Here is a 22,879-nt window from a genome sequence, read left to right on the forward strand (position 1 = left end):
TAAGTTTAAAAGAACATCCAGTGAATAGTGAAGAAATGCTGAGTGATGAGAAGCGTGTATGGGCTTTGGGGGCAGCATTTGCCTTTCCCAGTGGTGGGAGATCGATCACCTTACAGTCCATGGCAGATTTAATGAAACAGAAGTAATTATTGTTCTTGACTTAAACCTAAATGCACCACCCAATACAAGTTTCCTAAAAGAGAATTCCATATTTTTTATTTTTCTTTTAAAAATGAAAAACAAAACAACCCAGCAGGTACAGGCTTTAAATTCAGTTTCAGTTTACTTCCATAATTATGACCACAGCAAAAAAACCTCTTGGGGATTTTTTTAAAAGGTCAATTTTCTGAATTTAATACTCCAAAACACTGAGTTTCCAAGCACCCATAAAGTCACAGGACTCTTACATATTAAAGTGTTTTAGGTGCTCCGACTCCTGAGTTGGGGTGGGGGGGAACGGGAGGCTTAAGGAAGGCGTGACAAAGTGAATGCCTCTGAGCCGAGCCAAAGATCCCGTGAGCACGATGAAACCGTGGATCACGAGGTACTTACTAAGCATTCATAAAGCAAAGAAGTGATGGTGTTGGCCTTATTACTACTGTTACGTGAACAGAATCAAAGCTTCCACAGATTTCAAAAACAAATTTATTTATAAAATATATGAAAAGATTTGACAAAAAAAATAAGGCTGAAAACCCCCATAATCTTCTACATCTCAACATCACCTACCAGCCAATAAGCAAGTCTAATTTGACTCCTGTTTTTTAGGTAAAAAGAGGTCACTATAAATATTCACTTGGTAAATGATATTTCGTTTTAGGAGTCTTACAGCTGAAAACAGTTACCAAATCTAGTCTGACCATGCCATTTTGGTATTTTATAAAGTAATAGTCTGTACAGAAACTTACTGACACTGAAATCTCTCAAAGTATATGAAAGTTAATTCATGGTACTTTTACTGAGACTGAACTATTTGAAACCAGGTGTTATGGTAAAATATGTAACTCTGGGGTCGAAGAACAAATTTAAAACATGTTTAAATGCAGAAAAGTACCAACTTTTTCGTAGAGATGGAGGAGAGATGAGCAGCGCCGGCTCTGGAGACAGCGGTCCCCCCACGCTGCAGCAAACCAGTCCAAGTCCAGTGGATGGAACACACCTCTCGGGGTTTCACACCCGGAGGGAGGCGGGTCTGGACGTTTGCATCTGGGGACTGTTTTCATCCGTCAAATCCAACTCTGCTAGTGAGGGCCAGAGGATCCCCGGGCACGTCCTAAATACTCTGAGCGTTCCTCCGGAAGGTTTCAGGTCCTAAGTCTTCGGATCAAATTTTATGGAGTTTTGTAACGATCAGTACTCTTACCATTTGATCAAAAGAACTGCAGATGCAGAGACCCCTTTTATCTGGACTCCAGTCGAGACTGGAAATGGGCTGGGTAGACAAGGTGACGTTCTGCAGGAGGCTGACCGAGCCCGCAACTCCCATCTCGACTCCCTCAGAATCTTTCTTTGACCGCTGAATAGGGTACTCGCTGCAAACAAGACCGGAGTGGTAAGGACAGAGATCCTAGCGTTCTCCACACCGTATTTATACACATACAGTCCAGTAGCTCCATTTTTACTTCTCTGCTGGGTACTCAAGCTGATAAGGACTTAAAGAATCTCTCCATGTTGCGTTTTATACAAATAGACACTATTTCAGCCTCAGCCTCATCCCCCAAACTATAGCTTTAAAAAAGAAATAAAGGGCTCGGTTCTACTAAAAACTTTTAAACATCATCTCTGCTCAGCTTGAGCCTGTATTCTCTTTTATTATAAAGTTCTAGGTTGACCTAGCCTTATTTATTAAACTTGCTTGGTGTTCCTGATAATCTTTTACGCAGTCCTTCTCTAGATCCGGCTTCCTGGACACCACAGGCAGCGCAAGTGCAAAGGCAAAAGCTGTAAGTAACACTTGCGGAACGTCGCCTAAGCACTTCCAGAATGAGCAGCAGACTCTGTTCCTAACTGTCGAGCTCTATGACACAGACCCAAGCCCACAGACCTTGTGTGTACCATTGCCATGGAAACGTGCTGCTAGGAGACTTTAGATCTTAAAAAAAAATCATTGCTTTAAAAAAAAAAAAGCAATTCTAAGAACATTTTTTTTTTCAGCTGAACATATAAATTCATAAAATAAGTAGAGCTGAAGGTTAACAACTATAAATACTATTTGGTCTAGATTTGAGAAGGGGGAAAAGAAGTTCCTAGTGAAAAACAGGAATAATCTTCCTCAGAGGGGCTCTAAAGCCTGTTTGGTACCGACCATGACATTACCTTCATTTCCTCGATGCTCACAGAGGCCAAGAGTGTGAGAGGGACAAAGCAACTCAGAAGCAGAGCAGAAACACAAGTGCTAGGCAGATCCCTACTATTCTTTCTTCTTCTTGGACCATACAACCTCTTTTGATTAAAAGGAGTAAGACATTCGGATGATGACACAGTTTACAGAATTTTTTCATGTCTCTTGGCAAAGGATGCAATTATTTAGTATTTAAAACAAAGATTTTTTAAACCTTCTATATTATCTATTAAAGTTTTAAGAATGTATATGCATGTGTGAGAGTTTTAAATACACAAAAATTGGATGAAGAAGATGTAGTATATGTAAGATGTAGTACACACACACACTAGACTACTACTCAGCCATCAGAAAAAAAATCTTTCCATTGGGAAAGACGTGGATAGAGCTAGAGGGTGTTATGCTACATGAAGTAAGTCAATCAGAGAAAGACAATTATATGATCTCACTCATGCTGAATTTAAAAAACAGAGGATCATAGGGGAAGAGAGGAAAAAATAAGATGCAATCAGTGATGGAGACAAACCTAAGAGACTCTTAACTCTAGGAAACAAACTGAGGGTTGCTGGAGGGAAGGGGGCGGGGGGTACCTGGTGATGGGCATGAAGGAGGGCACAGACTGATGAATCACTGACCTCTACCTCTGACACTAGTAACACATTATATTAATTGAATGTAAATAAAATTTTTAAAAAACCAAATACACACAAGAAATCTGCATGTTGGAGTCCATCCACTCAAAAAACAATCTCTGATTTAACTAGATGAGATGCTCTAGGAACTCTCAGGTACTCAGTAATTGTAGAACAACTACATTACTACTGAGGGAGACTGGCAAATGGAAAGAAAGCCAAATATCATGCTAGTTAAACCATATCTCTTCTGCTGGTGTAGTAACAACTCCGACAGCAAAGCTCCTAACCAATCTGAAGAAAGACTAGGTATCTCTTACGATGAAGATGAAAATTCCTATCGAGACAAGCTTCAAATTTCTGATTACATACAAGACCCCACTTTATACTGTCATCAAAAATTCTAGCTGCAGAAACGTTTGCACGTCGCATGGAATGTGGCTGACAAAGGAAACTGGAAGGAGTTCTTCGGGGAAGGAGTCTGAAGAGCACGGTCCCCGCAGGATACCGATGGGCCCCGCTCGGCTCACCACGGGGCCGGAGCCCTGGGCTGGAGGCAGTGGGGAGGGACGATGGGCAGCGTACCAGGCAAAGGGAAGCCACCAGTGGGCTGTCCACCGGCCGTTCTCCCGGAATTCTTACGGCTTCTCCTCTGCTTCTCACTAACAGAAACCATACAGTCTTGACCGAAAACATTCACTCTCCGGTTTTGGTCAGCTGGATCCCTAACGCTTGAACCCTTCCCACACGCAGCCCTGTTTCTCAGACTCCCTGCTAGCTCCTAACAGCAGCTGATAAACAGACGAGTATTTCGCACATGGCAAAGTCCCAGCCGTGCTGAAGAGTGTTCTTATTCGTGTGTCGTTAATCAAACGTTACTTTTGAAATATCCTTTCATTTGTGTGTTGTTGGGTTTTTTGCCTTTAGTGATGGAGAAAGAAAAACCATTAACTCTCAACTTTTATCAGGCCTTTAAATGACCGCTGACCTGGTACGTGCCACCTGAGGGCCCCGGCACGCCGAGCAGAGCGGCAGCTGTACCTCGCCCTCGCCCTCACCCTGCCCGCCGCACACAGCCCACTCGACGGCCAGGCTTTCCCTGGATGCCATCAGGAGCCTCGGCACTGTGCTGGTTCCTTCACAGCAATGGTAGGTGAACTTGGGCAAGGGAATTATCAGGATCTAAAATTAAGAATTCCAACCATCTTCCTATTCTCAAAAGGCAGTGTTCTAGCAACCAGAATGATATTTCAAAAGCCTTTGTTCAAATGTTTCATATCAAAATTACAAAGGAAAACAAACAATGGAAACCTAGCAAAAACTATGATTTTATATCTATGAAAAGAACGATTCCTACGTTACCCTGCTATACGGAAGACACAACTAAAATGACCAATATCTTTAGTGTGTCTAAAGAATGTTAGTATTTACTAAGTGTAAAATAAGTACATTAATTTTTTTTAAAACCTGGCAAAATAACACTTACGTAATACCACTTAACTTAAAATCATATCAAAATGAACGAAGTCAAAGGAGGAAGAGAGACAACAAAGTTCACTCTACTCCTACCTTCCGCCCACCAGTGACTTAAAAAGGAGCAACGTGCGCGGGCAGAGACTTACTACTTCCAGAGGTGAAGGCTGCCGGTGCCCCCGGCCGTCAGGAAGAGCTCTCGGTTCTGTGGCAGGTGTCGGACCTGCCACACAGTTGATTTATGGGCCTAGACAGGACAAGAGGCACACAACTAGTTTTTACATTTACATGATAAAAAAGACTGTGCAAATAGAGAAACTCTGCAGGAAAAAATTGTTTTACTAGAATTCAACTGTTATAAAAGTAGTTGAAGTATTTCCGGCACGTTTCTTTGTAAGGGCTACAGAGATCACTACAGAGTCCCTCACAAAAAGCATCATTTTTCTTTATTGCTTTATGAAACAAAGTTCTGGTGGATTAAAAAAATGTTATCAGATTAAAAGTCCATATAAGTTTATAGTACCATAAGTATGCAAATCGATTTCTACACATTTAAATATCTCTAGCTCACTCTGAGGGAGAAGAAAAACTCAAAATGCAAATACATATATACTTCATCCAAAGGTGAAAAAGGTACAGGGTGAATTTTTTTTTCAAAAACAGTAGACTTTATGTTTTACGGCAGCTTCAGGTTTCCAGCAAACTGAGTGAGAACCACACAGAGTTCCCATATACAGAATGAATTTTAATTTAAAGCTCCCAGAGCCTTATCTTTATTTTATACCATCTGACTTGTCCAGGCTTCAAAATAAGGACCACAAGGACTTAAAGACGGTGTTTAAGGTCATAATAAGCCAGGGTCTTTATCAGTCATATTAAACTAAAAGACAAAAATGGCACCTGGCAGGTTAAGAGCTTGTTAGCACCTCGACAACAGCTAGTAAATCAGTGTTAATGGTGTAAGAGTCACTGCAAGGAATTTGAGAGACAGCGAGATGGTGGGCGGTGGGGGAGCAGGCAGGAAAGATGGAGGGAGCGGGAGGGAGGAAGGATTTCTGCTTGAGACCAACCAGATCTAGGTAATGCTTAGACACTTCACATTTCAGTGAGCGATTAGTCTTGGCATTTGACTGAATAGTCTTGTAAAATAAAATCCCATATTCAAGTGTAAGAGTCCTCAAGTGACTGGGTTCAAGGTGCTAAAACGTATTTCAGTTTATTTCATAGTTTAAGCTTCTCTTTTCTCTTCTGAAAACTGAATAAAAACATACACGCACAAAGCAAGAGGGGATGTAACCTCTTAAAGTACACTGGCTACGGGGGCACCTGGGTGGCTCAGTGGTTAAGCATCTGCCTTTGGCTCAGGTCGTGATCCCAGGTCCTGGGATCCAGCCCTGAGTCAGGCTTCCTGCTCAGGGGGGTCTGTTTGTCCCTCTCCCTCTGCCACTCTCCCTGCTTGTGCTCGCTCACTCATGCTCTCAAATAAATAAAATCTTAAAAACAAACAAACAAACCACTGGCTGAGAAACGTGTCACAATTGCATAAGAGCCTATTTAATAAAATGCTTTAAGCTGCTGACAGGCACTTACTATATTCTGAAATAACGAGGCAAAAGATACTGCAACTTACAGCTACGTTGTTAAGAATTTAGTTCATCAGGCAGTGACAGCAATTTATATGCAGTAATAATAATAATTAGCAGTAATAACAAAATAAGACAAGACAGGAAGGTTTGAGAAGTGCTACTGAATCCGTGATGGAGGGAGAGGGAGCGAGAGAGTAAATGTTTAGTTCCTGAGCAACTTACAAGTTTTAATCTTATGGAAACCACAAACCTGTAACGGATCTTTACTTCCACATTCAAGGAAGGTCGGAGTCACATTCCCAACCCTCCGGCAAATGACAGGGCGTTTCAGCTTGAATTTTATGCAATCCCCTTACTCCAGACTTCATCATCTTGTTTTTTTCTTTAACCAGTATTTTCCCTGTGATTTGCTTTCTTGATCTATTTTTGATGTCGTAATACTGTACGTTTCCCTCTTTTTTAAGATTTTCTTTATTCACTTATTTGACAGAGAGAGAGAACAGGGGGAGGGGCAGGGGGAGAGGGAGAAGCAGGCTCCCCGCTGAGCAGGAGCCCCCATGCAGGGCTCCATCCCAGGACCCCGGGATCACCTGAGCCGAAGGCTGATGCTTAACCGACTGAGCCACCAGGTGCCGTGGATGTTTCCTTCCAAGCTACTCAAATACGTCTGGAGCAACGTATGGTACGTATATGTGTAAGTGAGTGACTGAATAAATAATTTTTCTGAATCTACTATGTGCCCATGATTAATGCTTTGAATGATTTCACTTAATATAGCAAACCGGGGGGGATCCCTGGGTGGCGCAGCGGTTTGGCGCCTGCCTTTGGCCCAGGGCGCGATCCCGGAGACCCAGGATCGAATCCCACATCGGGCTCCCGGTGCATGGAGCCTGCTTCTCCCTCTGCCTGTGTCTCTGCCTCTCTCTCTCTCTGTAACTATCATAAATAAATAAAAATTAAAAAAAAAAAAAATATAGCAAACCGGGATATAAAATGAAAGGAAATAACATATACATGTTGATATGTTTTGAGAAGTATATAATTAGATATTAACACAAATATTATATATTTATTAGAAAGCATAAGGCTACATTTTGTTGATGCAGTTCTTAGCATCAGCTAGTTGTCTTGCAATTGTTCTTAAACTACAATATAAGATTCTTAGCCAACTGAGAAGCCTTTATTGTAATCAAGAAATCTAAAATTGATAAACTTTGGGAAAATACTCTCTGCACAGAAAAACTTGTCAAGTTCCTACAGGAATGCATTAAAAATAGCTCCCTTCACATAAAGACCTGGAAGGAACCTCGGTGACTAATTCTATTTATTAGTCTAAAACAAGCTATGAACATTCCTCTTCATAGAAAGACATTTCTCTCCTAACTTACCTTTTCTGAAACAGAAGCAAAACCTTTAGTTGGATGCTGTGTCCTCATATCAAAAACATGAAATTTTCCTTCCAGTGACGTAGCTACCAATTTATTCATACTTATGTCTTTTCTGTCAAACTCCAAGCTGCACACCTGAAATAGAAAATACGTATTATTGATGGTCCAATGACTGTTATTCAGGAGGTTCTTTTAAACTAAGTCAAACAGTAAAATTACCAGTTCATGTGAAAGCATTTAAATAATCACTATATCTTTTGAGATCAATCTGGAAACCCATGGGATCTTTTACTGTTTTCATGTAACTTTATTTTCTACCGCCCAGTCAAAGCTGATTTTAAAAAACAGGAAGGAACCACATTCTTCACTAAAGGTCTACAATTCACGACCCCCAAATCTGAAAGTACTTGGGGAGGCTACTACTGTTTCAGGCTTTCCAGTATTAGCAGGCACGGGGCCCGTTACCACCTCACTTCACCATCACACGGCCTCGCCCACGGGGGTCCACACACAGGCCACGGGGGCTGGTGGCCACCAGGGACTGTCACAGCACATCTCAACGTGTGCTCACTTTCTGAAGAGAGGACCCCTGATGAGAATCATTAAATTCTCAGAGGGCTGAACAGCCCTGAAGGTTCAAAGCCATGGGCAGGGGGCTGCCCGAGATGAGCCATGAGGGGCGCTCTCCTTCTAAAGTAGTTCGGAGGTGGACAAAAGCACGCTCAGACCACCCACACAGAAGCCAAGTGTACGTTACCCCATTTTTTATGTTGGTCTCCCACCGCAAGGACATATTTCTCAGATCAAACAGTTTGATGTCGCCATTGTCATAGCCAGCACAAACAACACGCTCCTCTTGATTGTAAGCATTGCCTGGAAATCAAGACGTATTGCGGGTCTTTAGGAAGGCTCGTCTGAAGGCTGCTGAAATCACGTCGTAAAACACACATAGAACTGGTACCAAATCAGACCAAAAAACCCACAAGAGGCCGAATCTCGAGTTGCCAACCCCGACGGGACGTCAGGATTATTAGGCTGGCTATCTGATACTGGTTTTTGAGTTTTTGTGTTTTTTGTTTTTTTTAAAGCCTCCCTTGCTGAGGTTCTCTAGTGAAGGGCTGACCGGTGTTCACCGGAGTCTACGTGCAAGCGCCCTTCCTTCTCTGCCCGACCCGCACGCGGCCGGGTCGGTTATGTCCAAACACAGCAGCTTTGGGTAGAAGAACTACAGCTGTGCTACGGTTGCTTTCTCTGGCAGCAACTACATTTGGACGCAAATAGAAACAACCTGAAAACTCCTTCATTTTACAAAATGTCGTCTGGTGTTCTCTTTGCACGGAAATAAATCTGAACTGGTTAAGTTAACACACTGTGATCTGTGCGTAGTTGTAGGAACGATCACAGCTGCAGTAAGACTGTAACCTGAGGTTCAACTCCTCCTGCGTGGATCCGGGGGTGCTTCTGGAGGACCTCTGGCCTCCCCTCTCCCCGCCACACACCACCAATCTGATCTTCCTCAAGTTCTGGTCACATCTCATCCCCACAAAAACTCTCAAAAGTTCACCTCCGCCTCCAACCATCTAAACACTCCTGACTTTGGAAAGGCTACTCCCGCCACGGTTTCCTTCAACATACGTTCTTGGGCTATTCCCCAGGCTTGACATTTCCTCCCAACTTCAGTGATTCAAATACTATATATACTTGGCCTGGGGTCAAAATGTTCTTCCTCCATAGCCACCTGCCCCTCGAGATGCCTTCTATATTCATCCACACCCCTTGTCACCTTTTATCATTCCCGCCCTGTACCATCAATAGCGTAGACGTCATACCCTCTTTACTAAACTATAAGCTTCTTGAGGCAAGACTGGGAATCTCTCACCTCTGCATGTTCACACTGTTCTGCATGTACCTGACATTCATAAAAGAGATCAATTGTTTTTCAAACTTTATGTCCCAAATTTAAAACTGTACTTATGTCCCTTAGATCAAAGATGAAAGGCATTAATGGACCCACAGGTAATTACATTTTAATTATTGTATCAAATTTTAGATAATGATTCTAAATACAAATTCTGAAATTTCTCCCTAGAGTGTACATGCACTAAATTTATATATTATTGCTCATAACATACAAACACAGTAATTCCCATACAATAACTTATTTTTTTAATTGGAAATCTAAGACTTTCCTCTGATTAAATAATACTGCAATTTTTAAACAACATATAAAAGTTAAATAATTCACATATACTATTAAGTCGCACTTTTAATGCCTGTTATCTACACAAGATTATGCGAAGAAACAGAAGAAAGAACATACAGATTTCCAACTAAGTATGATCCGTATCCTTTAGGAGCAAAAATTATTTTATTATTTTATTTTTTAATTTTTTTAAATTTTTGTTTATTTATGATAGTCACACAGAGAGAGAGAGAGGCGGAGACACAGGCAGAGGGAGAAGCAGGCTCCATGTAAGGAGCCCGACGTGGGATTCGATCCCGGGCCTCCAGGGTCACGCCCTGGGCCAAAGGCAGGTGCTAAACCGCTGCACCACCCAGGGATCCCAAAAATTATTTTAATTATGGCTGTCAGCAAGAGAGATACTAGGGCACACATCATTTAGTCCTACAAAGTCAATGTGCATTTTAAGTAATAGTAACAGAGGAACAGAAGTTATCAAATGATAAATAATTCTGTAATGGCATAACATGTTCTAGAAAATAACATTGTCTGTGTCGAGTATAACGTAAGATTTGTTAGGTCACCATTTGATTTTGAGACTCTGCTTAGCTCCACTAATGGCACTTGGCTCCAAACCAGGTCAACATTATCTAGTTAAACAGAAGTGTGTAATAGTAGCAAATATTTTGAGCACTTAATAATTTAAGCACAAGTCTCAGCACTTTCCATGTATTAATTCACTGAATCCTCATAATGCTATTAAGTAAATTCTATTATTAGTTCTGCTTTATAAGTGAAGAAGCTAAGGAACAGAGAGAAGCTTGGTAAGTTGCCCACTTCACTCAGCCAAGAAATAACAAAGCGAGGATTCAAACCGAGGCCCCAGAGGCTGACATTAATAAGCACCGTCTCTATCTGCCTCAATACACTATCAGAACAATCCACAAAACAGACTGTAAGGAGACTATTGGGAATTTCTTGAAGCACTGCGCTTTTCACCATCTGATACCTCAAATGCAAGGTTCTTCAATAATTTACCAAATGCCACAGTCCAACAGTCCCTCTTGTTTTCTCCTTGTACAGGTTCCATATTGGCAACAGGATCATCTTTTTGTCTTGGGTCCCACACCTTCACAGTGCCTGTCGTACATACAAGTGAGTTGGCAAAATTCAATAGTGATTGATAACATTTCTGCATTCTCTTCCTATGACTTCCTGTGTCTGTGGCGATACAACAGACCATAGAACACTCGAAGAATACTCACATATTTCTGACTTCTACTTGGGCAAGTTGTATTTAATACCAGACATAACCCCTATCTTATTGTCCGACTCGATGTCTAAGTTAATAGATACAGAAAAGCCAACAGCTGTTCTGAAGTTATCAACAAGGTATGAATGACAAAGGAAACACAAAGGTTATTAATTCAGATTGTATCTTATTTTCTTTGAGCCTAAACCTAATACACTGGTTATTTAGAATAATATCAGTGTCATTTCCATTTTTTTCCATACAACCCATGTAACTGTTGGCATTTTTCTTATACAGATGAATAAACTCTAATTTTTACAGTTACGATTTCTTATATGGGGTTATAGAATACTATCTCACATACAATTAAGTTTAATTTCCCTGTGGCAACAGAGATGAGGGAAATATTAAATAAAATTAACACATACGTCTTCCCAATGCTTCTCCTTTTAATGCAAATTACAGGACTACTAACTAAACTCCTCATTGCCTATGAGAAATACAAATGCATTTAATAAAATGGCTAAGAGGCAAGTACTTGAAAGACAACAGGAAAAGGGTAAAAAATCCTTAAAAGAGATAATAAACTCAGGAAAAGGAGAGATATCCCACTAGATTTATCTCCAAGGAAAAAAATAAAGTGTGTCATTAAAAGAATTTCTCACAATGTCACCAGAGGTTATTATATTACTCTAGAGGGTTTATACAAATTATTACGCTAGAGGGCTCATACAAATTGATAAGATTCATATGGAATTTGCAATAGTTAAATGAGCAAAGAACATAAATAGACAATTCACAAAGCAAAACTAACTGACAAATACAGAAAGTTAAATACAGAAGTTAACACAAATTGGAATGGACTATGATTTTTATCTATAAAATTGCGGGGGGGGGGGCCAGGAAGGAAAATCAATGCCAGTAGGGTAGACTGGAAATCCACCTCATCTATTGTAGCGTGGAATGTACACGGGTACTTTGGAAAGTCTGACAGTAAATTTTAAAAATTAAGAAAATATGCTAATTCTAAGAAAGTTATATACATGATGATACTCATTCCTTCATTATTTTAAAGCCACTCGCCTAAAACAATAAACAAAAACTTAACACAAACTGAATGCTTATTAACAAAGACATGGTTAAGGACGCCTGAGCTACACCCACAGTGTAGTGACTATCACATAGTCATTAGAATGGCAGTGATGGAAACGGCAACATCTGCGTATGACAAAACACAAAATTTAAAAAGACAAAAATCATACCCACACTGACAGCTATACAAAATTGTAGATGAGGCTAGAAAGGAAAACAAATCTAAGGGTTATGCTGCTGTGGAAGACTGAATGCTAATTCTCCTTCTATATTCCATATGACTTTTATGATTAAAAGGAATAACTGATTTCTAAAACAGACACTCTGAATAAACTCTTAGAAAAATATATTTCACTTTTCTTTTAAAACAATTTCCTCATAGTCTTGAGCAGCCATTAAAAACTAGCTAAACTCACTAAGGTGCCAAGTATTTTATGAGGAAGCAAATTCTGACTCCCTTTACAGGCATTCAGAACACCTCTGAACACCAACAGACCTGTCCCCTTAGTAACCGCAGGGTGGACAAGTAAAGTTGGTGCCCTCGGATCCTTCTACAACGCTCGGTGGAGGATCACAGACCTTCGATGTTCAACCGGCTGTCAACACGACAGTTTTCACAAGTACTAATTCTGCTTTTCAAAAAAAAAAGAAAGTGAGGGGTGCCTGGGCGGTTCAGTGGGTTGAGCATGCAACTCTTGATTTCGGCTCACGTCGTGATCTCAGGGTCGTGAGATCAAGCCTGGTGTTGGGCTCTGCACTGGGCGTGGGTGGAGGCTGCTCAGATTCTCCCTCTCCTTCCCTCCGCCCCATCACAAAAATGAAAAGCTGCCTCCCATCCTATATTGTCAGCTGCCTCAAAAACCTGTGAGGAAATTTTAAATCTTCAAGGTTCAGAGGAAACAGTGGTAGTAGTTGAACTAGCTCAAAGCTAAAATGGTAAGGGCTATGCCTCTGTCTCAAAACACCCAGAAGTCTGAGGCAGTTGAGGGATAAGCAATTCAACTTGCCTATTAAAAAAGTGTACCATTAGATTTAAGGAATCAAGGCTACTGAAGAGGATTTTCTAATAGAGAAGATGAACTGTTGCACAAGGATCTAAAGAAAAAGCATTTTTAAATACACAGAATACTTTAACTTACCATCTCGGCTGCCAGTCACAATTTCAGGAGCACCTTCCCCAATTCCCAGTCCACCTACGCCATCTATGGTATTTATAATTTCTTTATGGCCCTTTACGGAATATACTGGGATCTCTGGAGCTTCCAAATTCCTAGACAACAGAACACAGCCTCTTATTTACTCCACGAGGCCCACACATTTAGTCCATTACTGAAATTTAAGAATGCACATCAAATTTAGATTTTTGTTTAAAAATAAGGGTTTCAAAAAAAAATAAGGGTTTCAAGTATGAACATAATTTATACATTTACTTCCAACATTTTGTCTCCTCTTTAGCTACTGTCAAGTCCTCAATGAGAACTGCCATCATTCAACTTGCAACTCTAAGTCCTGAGCCCACTTAGTGATTCTTGGAGATCATCATCTAGGGCCTCTGCACATGATTTACCAGGTGAGCTTGCTAATAAATGCAGATTCCTGGGCTCCTTCCCAGACGTAATGGAGGAGGAGCCCCAAATCTTCTGACCCTTTGGTCCACTGAAGTCTAATCATCACTACTTTAAACACAGAGTAAATTCAAAGTAATTCAGAATGTTTCCAAAATAGGCCTTGCTAGTCTGATCTTGAGACCTTTTGGAGGGATAAAATATGAATAGCGTTTACTTTGCATACGTTCCCTCCTTTGTAACGTACTATTTTCTCACTACATTCCATACTATTTTCCAGATGCCTGGGTGTCTCAGTGGTTGAGCATCTATCTGCCTTCGGCTCAGGGCATGATCCTGGGGGCCTGGGATGGAGTCCTGTATCGGGCTCCTGCAGGGAGCCTGCTTCTCCCTCTGCCTGTGTCTCTGCTTCTCTTCTCTTGTGTCTCTCATGAATAAATAAATTTAAAAAATAATAAATTCCGTACTATTTTCATCTAGTTACACATTTCTTAGTGTATCATCATGCTGGTCACAATAAATGTAAGTCTGTCTAAATCTAGGTTAGTTAAGAGAGAGGAATGCAGGAAAGTACCTGCTAACTATGAGCGTCTGAGTCTCCCCGAGATGGTAGGCTCAAGTAGGTTATGTTAATATACCCCTTCTCATGCCTCCCTTTTTCCCTAGAGCCTTTAATCCACATTTCTCTTTAACAAGTCAGTTTTTGACAACTTATACTTTAAAAAAATAATAATAAATGCAGCTATTCACAAAATGTAATCCTAACTTATTACTAGATTATTATCCCAAGATTAGTAAAATCTCTCTAATTAAAATTTCAGATAGCTCAACCTGGTTAAGAGATGTTTACCTTTGTAGCATCACTGTGAAAGAATCAGACTAAATAGGAGTGAGGTTCTACTTAAAAGAACTGCTTTGACAGACTTTACGACCCTGCTTTTTATAACATGAAATTGTAAGATTAAACAATGATAGTAAGTCAGTAATACCTATAACTATTCTAGGAGACTCTATTAGGAAGACAGTCAACAGTTATATTTTTTGCATATTCTTATACTGAAATATGTTATTTTTAAAAATAACAATCAGACTGGCCTCTCCCGATTTCTGTGAAAGTATATGACACAGCATGTAAGAACCGGTGCATTCTGCTAAGTGCTGACTAAGCAGTTAAAGCAAAAGGAAGTTAAAATAGCTTCATTCTGTTTTATATTCTAAGAGAGATATTTCAAAGTAATTCAATTAGAAAGCAGCAGATTATGAGTGAGAATCAAGAAAGGTCACCTTAGAAAACATGAAGCAAAGAAGATGATTTCTTCTAGAACATCACTATATACTTTAAACAGTTAAAATAAGATATTCTTGAGAAAGAATTAAAAGGAATATCAGTTCTTGCAATTTAATTTCAATATGAGAAAATAAATCCAGGTCGAACATGAAAATTACAAGCATTTGGCATAATAATGGTTTTGTTCATTAGTAACAGGTTTATACTGATTTGCTCAACAGACGCGTTCCTGAAAAGTCGTGCTTAGATATCAACTAAAGTATTTAAAAAATTTTTAATGAGAGTTCTACATTAAAAAAATCAAAACAAAATCTCTGTGTATCATTCAGTAAGGCTAATTGTCTTGCTGACATGTAAACAATATCTAACTGTTCTGCGTTACACATGTGCAGGGAAGAGCCCTTTATGTACACATACAGGGTATTAAACGCCAGCACCAAACAGCATGTGTGGAAATAAATACTGGCAACATCATTCAAAATCTAAAGAAAATTTAAAGTATTTTTAAAGAGATTTTGAATATGAAATCTAGAAATATGTATTAAAAGACAATTCTCACATTTTTATAAACAGTTAAAAATGAACAAGAAACATTTTAAAAGTAGAATTCGCCCCTTCAGAGGAAGACCGACAAGACTTATCAAAGAAAATACCTACCTCGTGTCTTAATATTGATTAAATAATCTTACCATATATGAAGGTTTCCAGCAAAATCTCCAGTCGCTAAATATCTCTGCTGTAAAGATGTTGCACCAAATGTTCCACATTTAATGGGTTTGGCCTTTTCAATCTTGACAGAAGGGAGGGAGAGAGGATACGTTATTTATGTAAGCAGCTATTTATATAATTCATGGTATTTATGGCTCTATTATAGGACTTAAATAAGACACGTAATACAAAAGCAATTAAAACATTTTCTGATCAAAATTATCATGCTTTTCCTCTAGTCGCTTTTCTATAGTTTAAAAGTATGTGACTGTCAAAGAGAAGGAGTCTTAATTTTGCCTTTCCTCTCATCTCACTAATGAGACATTCAAATGCTGACAAGTACACCGTCTCTGGCATGGTTTGCAAATATGAAACTTTCTGCCTTTAATGTGCTGTTCTTCTTTAAGATCCTCAGTAGAAATGAGAACATAATGAAGATATTCTTCTTACCAGATGGCTACAGGAACAAAAATGTTTATGTGTCTCTTGCAGTTTTCCCTGCAGAACCCTATAAACCGAGAATGTTTATGTCCCTATTCTCTCCGGGACCTTATCGATGCAGAGAGATCTGTATACACGTGAGTACCAAGGGCGCTGCTACTGGTCTGGAGTAACCAATATTTTGAAGTTTCTTTAAAAAGCAACTGCTCCCCGTACCGCACACAATCGTGTTAGTAAAACCACCACACACCGATGCACTATTTAAGAAACGAGACTGTGTTAACCACGTACAGACCGTGTCACCGAGAGGGCCCTGAGGGATGAGACCGTGCGAGCCTCCTGCCGCGGGCGAGGAGCTCGAAGCATTCAGCTCCGCACACCTGTCCAACCAGGCAGTCAACACTTTTCGTGAGCTCCTGCTGGTCGCAAATTAATGAACTAGGCAGATGGGACACGAACGTGGACAGGACCGGCCACGCCCGCAAGGAGTTCCCGGGCCAAACAGCAGCTCCTACGCGACTCCCCGCACCTGCTCCCCGCACCTGCTCCCCGCACCGGCTCCCACCCCTCCGCGGGGCCTCCGCTCATCTCCCCTTACTTCTGACGCTTCCCATTCTCTGCTTCCCCCGCCCACCCCAACCCCCCTGCCGCGGCCACTGAAGCCCTTCCTGGAGTCTGCCGCTGCCTTAGACCCTAGAACTCGGGCCACGTGGGGTCAGACGAGGCCGCTACGGGACGCCCAGGGCCGGGACAGCGCGGTCCAGCGGTCCCGGTCCTGGTCCTGGTCCTGGCCTCCCGCCTGCGTCCTGCGGCGCTGGGCTGCAGCCTCCTGGGCCAACAAGCCTCCAGCCCAAAGCTGACCTCCCCTCGGGCCCTGCGGCCCGCACAGCCCTTTGAAGATTTTCCTGCTGGTAATAAAACACCGTCCTCCCTACGCGACTTTTTTTTTTTTTTTTTAATTTTTATTTATTTATGATAGTCACACAGAGACAGAGAGGCAGAGACACAGGCAGAGGGAGAAGCAGGCTCCACGCACCGGGAGCCAGACATGGGACTCGATCCCGGGACTCCAGGATCATGCCCTGGGCCAAAGGCAGGCGCCAAACCGCTGCGCCACCCAGGGATCCCCCTAGGCAACCTCTTTATCTGACTCTTACCTTTTGGCCCTTTGAAACAGAGAATCTCGAGCCACGCTCCTACAACACACTGATCGTCCAGCACCAACATAAATTCACACACACACACACACACACACACACAGTTTAAAGCTGTCAATTGATAATTTTTCTCAAACTTAAGTTTTCTTGGATATCTCTTTCAGCTCGTCTGTTAGAAAGTATCAGCAAATGCACACCCGTAAGAAAACCTGGAAATGAAGATTCTGTCTTTGTTTCATGAAACTTAGGTCTGGTTACTTCACATGCTACAAAGACCACATTATGATAATGCAGCCAGATTTTTCGACTGGAAAACCCCTTCTTTGTGCAGAATTAGAACCGACTATTCCATTTTTACAGAATCCCAAAAACAGCACCGCAGCGTTCAGAGTTCTGGCACCTGAACACGTCTGACAATCCCTACCTGAGAAGGAAAGAAACCAAACTAAGAACCGCTTTACTACAATAGATCTGTAGTAGATGTGTCCACATTTGTCATTGCACAAATTCTGAAAGTCAGTCTTCACTGGAATATAATGGAATGGAACAAATGCATCTCCATCTATAGAGGCCCCGACTCGCAGGAGTGGCACCAAGGCCTGTGGTAGACAAAACATACAAAGCTCCTTGCAATCTCGCCATGATTCTCTGATCTTATTCCCCGCTTCTCTCCTCTCTACAACACTGCAGCCACATCTCTAGCTTTCTTGTTGCTCTTTAGACACAATAAAGTCATTTCAACCTCAGGACATTTGCACTTACTATTAACTAATGCCTGAATCGCTCTTCCCTCACATCATGAGATCTTCCTTCTCGCAATTTGGATTTCAGCTTAAATGTCACCTCTTCTTAGAGGCTTTCCCTGCTCCTCCACTCTGAAGTGGAATCCCCAAAGCACTATCACTCACCCTGTTTAATCTTCTTTACTAAGCACTTACCAATAAAAGTGTTTTATTCAATTATCTATCCCAACCTTTCTAGAATGAATACCATGAGAAGGGGGCCTCGTCCCATCTGTTAGGCAACCTTGCAGGTGCTCAACGTCTGTTGAATCAAAGTATAAAAGAGCATTAACCTCTCATTCCTAGTGCTGGGGAAAGGGCAACCACTGCTGGAGTCCATATTCCCATTTCTCCCACCACGGTTTCACATGACACACAGTTTCTGGTGTCACTTATATGCCACGATGAAAACAGCATCCATATACTCAACACACATACCAGATACCATTCTAGACGGCCCTCCAGGCTATGCCATCCCTTTTCTGTTTAACACAACTGCAAGCCAAGTATTTGGAACACTCTTTTCCAGATGAGGACACAGGCTTACTCAAGGTCCCTAGGGCCAGGGACCCCGACCCCTAAACCTGAGAGTCATGAGAAGTACCAATGGGTTGGCGAGGGAGATGGTACAGTCATGAACTGAACCTACTTTCAGACTAGTGTCCTTTAGTTTTCACCTTCACTCGAATCTTTACAAGATGTAAATATATGGTACTTACGCTTCCCTCATGTTCTCTCGTCTCCTTATACCAAAGAAAAAATAAATAGGTACTCATAGTCTGCTGTGCAAGAGTCAAATTATTTCAAAATATAAAAATATTTTAAAACCTCAAATGTATAAACCTTATCTGCATGACGATGACGACTACAGTTTGCTGAGAAGAGCTGAGCTCTGCTGACAAGCGGACTTACAGAAGCAGGGGTGTTTTCTCTTTCTAAGATGTTCATGGAGGTCATAATAGCTTTAAGAAGTAGCACTGGAGCGAAGCTAAGTTTTTTTTTTTTTAAGATTTTATTTATTTGTTCATGAGAGACACAGAGAGAGGCAGAGACACAGGCAGAGGGAGAAGCAGGCTCCCTGTGGGGGCCCGATGCGGGACTCAATCCTGGGACCCCAGGGTCATGCCCCGAGCCAAAGGCAGACACCCAACCACTGAGCCACCCAGGCGTCCTGAAGCTAAGTTTTAATAGTTCATAAAAAGGCTCCTTCTCAGCCTCTGTCAAATTATTTTACCTTTGGGGGAGAAAAAAGGTTCAAAAAATCCAATGGTTACTTACATTCTTCTTATTAGGAAAAAAAATGGCTAAAAAGATCTTACAAAATTTGTTTCACAAAGAAACTGGTATATAGTAATAACTTTCGCTGTAGGACACATCATAGATGGTCATTTTTGACATATCTGTTGGTTCTCTTTGCTGCAGTAAGCTGACATGATTAAGGCAGCCCATGATGGATAATTCCCATGAGAGCTATTTTTGTTCTGTCTGTGGGTGGGTCTAGTACAGCTTGTCAGTATTTCCTCCTCCACATCCTGGTACTACTTTAATTAACATTAAAAGTTAGTCAACCAAATGGTAACAAGCAGTAAACTCAGTGGTGCCGGGGCTAAAAAAGCAGAACTTTATTAGCTTATTATTAATTTCTGCACCATAAACATCCACAACCATGACTCCATCTTTCAGGGCCACCCCTCGTCCTTTGGGCCAATTAGAGAAAAGGTGCCCTTTATAGGATGAGGAAGTCTCACACCTGTAAAGTTTGATGAGAAAGAGACAGATTCTCAGCTCTCACTTGAACCCCGCAACCCTGCATGCGATGGAACAAACAGCTCAGCCGTACAGCAGGCCCTCATTCCGTCTGTCCTTCATACCAAGGTCAGGCACACACGGACAGAGACCCATCGGCATCCCTGCCACATTTTTACCTCGGATGCACGAGATTTGGAACACGTGACCTTAGGTGGTTCCACAATGAAAAACCAAGTGTTTCAAGAATTCACCTACCCAGTGGCAGTCAACCCTGGTACCTGTTAGAATCATCTAGCTGAAGTCTTAAAAATACTGATGTCCAGGCCTCACTCTAGTGTAGATGCAAGAGTCCCACGGCATCAGAATTCCCTAAGGTGGGACCATGGCGTGAATATTTTAAAACACACACACCCACCCCACCGACCTCCAGAACGCACTCTGCTGATCCTATGCACAGTAAGGGTTGGGAATCACCAAGCCTGTATTAAACCTACAGCCTTTCCCACTGCACCATCACAGCCAAACGTAATCCAAGTTCTTAAAAGTATTTCTGCGCTAGTTTTATCCTCTCTTTAGAAGAAGGGATTCGTCCCTTGAGTACCTCGGCCCTTCTTCAGCATAGTGTCTTGGCATAGGTTGCCAAGAGATAGAGACAAAGGGCCCTATTTCGCCTTGTAGAACGAGTGTAGTCCTGAAATATGCACAAATCCTACCTTCAAAGCCACAAGTCTGCAAATGCTCTCTGGTTAAATGTGACGGTAGTTGGTATCTGTTCCTAATGCTTCACCTGTAAATTTCTGTCTCCTATTCCAAGGTTTCCCAGTTGTTCAAACCCTGACACCTGTTGGTTAATGATCCATAAACCAATTATTTAAATTTTCCAAGTTACATCCTTTTACAGGTATACGTACACTCGTGCTTTTAACAGGTAATTTATTGAGCGGCTGAACCTTACAAGCCGTGCTCATGAAACACACTACCCTTACTCCCCAGGAGCTTACGACCTACTTAGAGACAAACGGGACACAACTTCTGGAGCGGACCCTAAGTACCCGAGGAATGCAGTGTCAGGATGTGCTCCTGTGGGGATCAAGTCATCCGAACTGGACCCTAAAACAGCAACGGGTGCCTGGGGGCTAACCAGTGAACCACAGAAGACAAGGCGAAGACGACCAAGCCATGCTTAGGAACTCTGACCCAAGTACTCGGCAAGAAAAGACAAACTGAACGAGAAAACCAGCACTCGGAGAAATTTACAGTTAGACGGGATCTCATGTACCTTCTAATCCAAGCCTGCAGATCCAAACTGTATTGATCCTTTAGCTGACAGTTTAACACCTGCCTCGTCCAAGCAGATGCTCTCCAGTTGTTTTTAGTTTTTTTTTTTTAAGATCTAATTTATTCATGAGACACAGAGAGAGAGGCAGACCCAGGCAGAGGGAGGAGCGGGCTCCACGCAGGGAGCCCCACGTGGGACTGGATCCCAGGACCCCGGGGTCACGCCCTGGGCCAGGCAGGTGCTCCACCGCGGAGCCCCCCGAGCCCCAGTTTCTTTTACTCTCGCAGAACCGTGTTCCTTTATGGTAGAGAATTCATGTCGGTTTGTATTTATGCATCCTCGGCCTGATTATTTAACGGATCGTGGCTCCCCCGCTGGAAAGTAAACGCCCGAGAGCGGGGACGCTGTCATTCACGTGCCTGCGACACCGGACACCGGGCCAGCGCCTCCGCCACCTACGCAGGCACCTCGGCTTCTGCTTCTATCAAACAGCAGTTTAGGGCAGCCCGGGACGGGGACGGGGACGGGGACGGGGACGGGGACGGGGACGGGACGGGACTCAGCGGTGGACCCTGACCCGGACTCAGACCCCGACCGGGACCCCGGACCCCAACGTGGAGCCTGACCTTGACCCGGACCCGGACCTGAACCCGGACCCCGACCCGGACCCCGACCCGACCCCGACCCCGACCCGGACCTTCCACCCGGCCCTGACCCGGACCCGGACCCCGACCCCGACCCGGACCCCTACCCGGCCCCGACCCGGACCCGGACCCCTACCCGGCCCTGACCCGGACCGGACCCCGACCCGGACTCTGACCCCGACCTGGACCCTGACCCGGACCCGGACCCGGACCCCAACCCGGACCCGGACCCCGACCTGGACCCGGACCGGGACCGGACCCCGGCCCCGACCCGGACCCCGACCCGGACCCCCACCCGGACCCTGACCCGGACCCCCACCCGGACCCTGACCCGGACCCGGATCCCGACCCGGACCCCAACCCGGACCCGGACCTCTACCCGGCCCCGACCCGGACTCCGACCCGGACCGGACCCCGACCCCGACCCGGACCCCGACCCGGACCCTGACCCCGACCCGGACCCCCACCCGGACCCTGACCCGGACCCGGATCCCGACCCGGACCCCAACCCGGACCCGGACCTCTACCCGGCCCCGACCCGGACCCCGACCCGGACCGGACCCCGACCCCGACCCGGACCTCTACCCGGCCCCGACCCGGACCCCGACCGGGATCGGACCCCGACCCGGACCCCGACCCGGACCCCTACCCGGCCCCGACCCGGACCCCGACCCGGACCCCTACCCGGCCCCGACCCGGACCCGGACCCCGACCGGACCCCGACCCGGACGCTGACCCCGACCCGGACCCGGACCCGGACCCCCCACCCGGCCCTGACCCGGACCCGGACCCCGACCCGGACCCCAACCCGCACCCGGACCCGGACCCCGACCCGGCCCTGACCCGGACCCGGACCCCCCACCCCGGTCCCCGCCGCACCCACCTCCCGCAGCAGCTTCAGGTCCCCGTGCTGGATCTCGTACAGCTGGACGACGCCGGTGCCCCGCGCGAAGTTGCCCATGGTCACAAACTTGGCGCTGCAGGGCACCCACTTGCAGTCAAACACCGTGTAGTTGAGGCCCTTCTGGATGTGGGCGATGATCTGAGGCTTCTCGAAGGCCGACATGGCGCCCCCCGCCCCGGCCCCCGGCCCCACGGCCCCGCCGGCGCGCCCCGAGAGCGCTAACCGGGAAACCAGACCCCAAACAGCAACGACAGCTTCCCCCTCCCGCTCGCCGTAGCCGCCCCGGGCGCCCCGGCCGGTCGGTGTAGTCGTCCGCGGCCGTGCCTGACGCGCTGCTCAAGTCGCGGAGACGTTTCCTCCCCGACGGCACGCACTCGGCTCCCATCTTCACCTGCTGCCTCCCGTGCACACCCACG

The 22,879-nt window shown here is 44.1% G+C and overlaps 1 protein-coding gene and 1 long non-coding RNA gene across 4 annotated transcripts; one reads left to right on the forward strand and one right to left on the reverse strand.

Annotated features, from left to right (window-relative positions):
• Window positions 1-627: 627 nt before the first annotated feature.
• DNAAF10 (dynein axonemal assembly factor 10) lies at window positions 628-22,751 on the reverse strand. The gene is made up of 8 exons (XM_072768641.1): window positions 22,443-22,751; window positions 15,489-15,589; window positions 13,086-13,216; window positions 10,641-10,742; window positions 8,178-8,293; window positions 7,421-7,555; window positions 4,596-4,693; window positions 628-1,532 (listed from the first exon to the last, which is right to left on the reverse strand). The coding sequence occupies exons 1-8, from the start codon at window positions 22,623-22,625 to the stop codon at window positions 1,325-1,327; spliced, it is 1,074 nt and encodes a 357-aa protein (XP_072624742.1). The 5' UTR covers window positions 22,626-22,751; the 3' UTR covers window positions 628-1,324.
• On the forward strand, window positions 12,286-18,629 carry LOC140600407 (uncharacterized). 3 transcript variants are annotated; one of them, XR_012003678.1, is made up of 4 exons: window positions 12,286-12,566; window positions 13,402-13,516; window positions 16,000-16,085; window positions 17,270-18,629. It is a non-coding gene; the product is annotated as an uncharacterized lncRNA (long non-coding RNA). The 3 variants fall into 3 exon arrangements; XR_012003681.1 differs by lacking the exons at window positions 16,000-16,085; window positions 17,270-18,629 and adding an exon at window positions 13,792-13,937 and having other exon boundaries at window positions 12,294-12,566; XR_012003680.1 differs by lacking the exon at window positions 16,000-16,085 and having other exon boundaries at window positions 12,295-12,566.
• Window positions 22,752-22,879: the final 128 nt, after the last annotated feature.

The sequence above is a fragment of the Canis lupus genome, chromosome 11, assembly GCF_048164855.1.
Source record: "Canis lupus baileyi chromosome 11, mCanLup2.hap1, whole genome shotgun sequence".
Taxonomy (NCBI): Eukaryota; Metazoa; Chordata; class Mammalia; order Carnivora; family Canidae; genus Canis; species Canis lupus.

Bases quoted from the DNA above. Each gene is read 5' to 3' on its own strand.
- DNAAF10 (XM_072768641.1), bottom strand. From the start codon at position 22,625: ATGTCGGCCTTCGAGAAGCCTCAGATCATCGCCCACATCCAGAAGGGC. The intron at 15,590-22,442 runs GTGGGTGCGGCG...CCTTCTGTCAAG, and splicing joins ACCTGAAGCTGCTGCGGGAG to ATTGAAAAGGCCAAACCCAT. The intron at 7,556-8,177 runs GTAACGTACACT...TTTCTATTTCAG, and splicing joins AGACCAACATAAAAAATGGG to GTGTGCAGCTTGGAGTTTGA.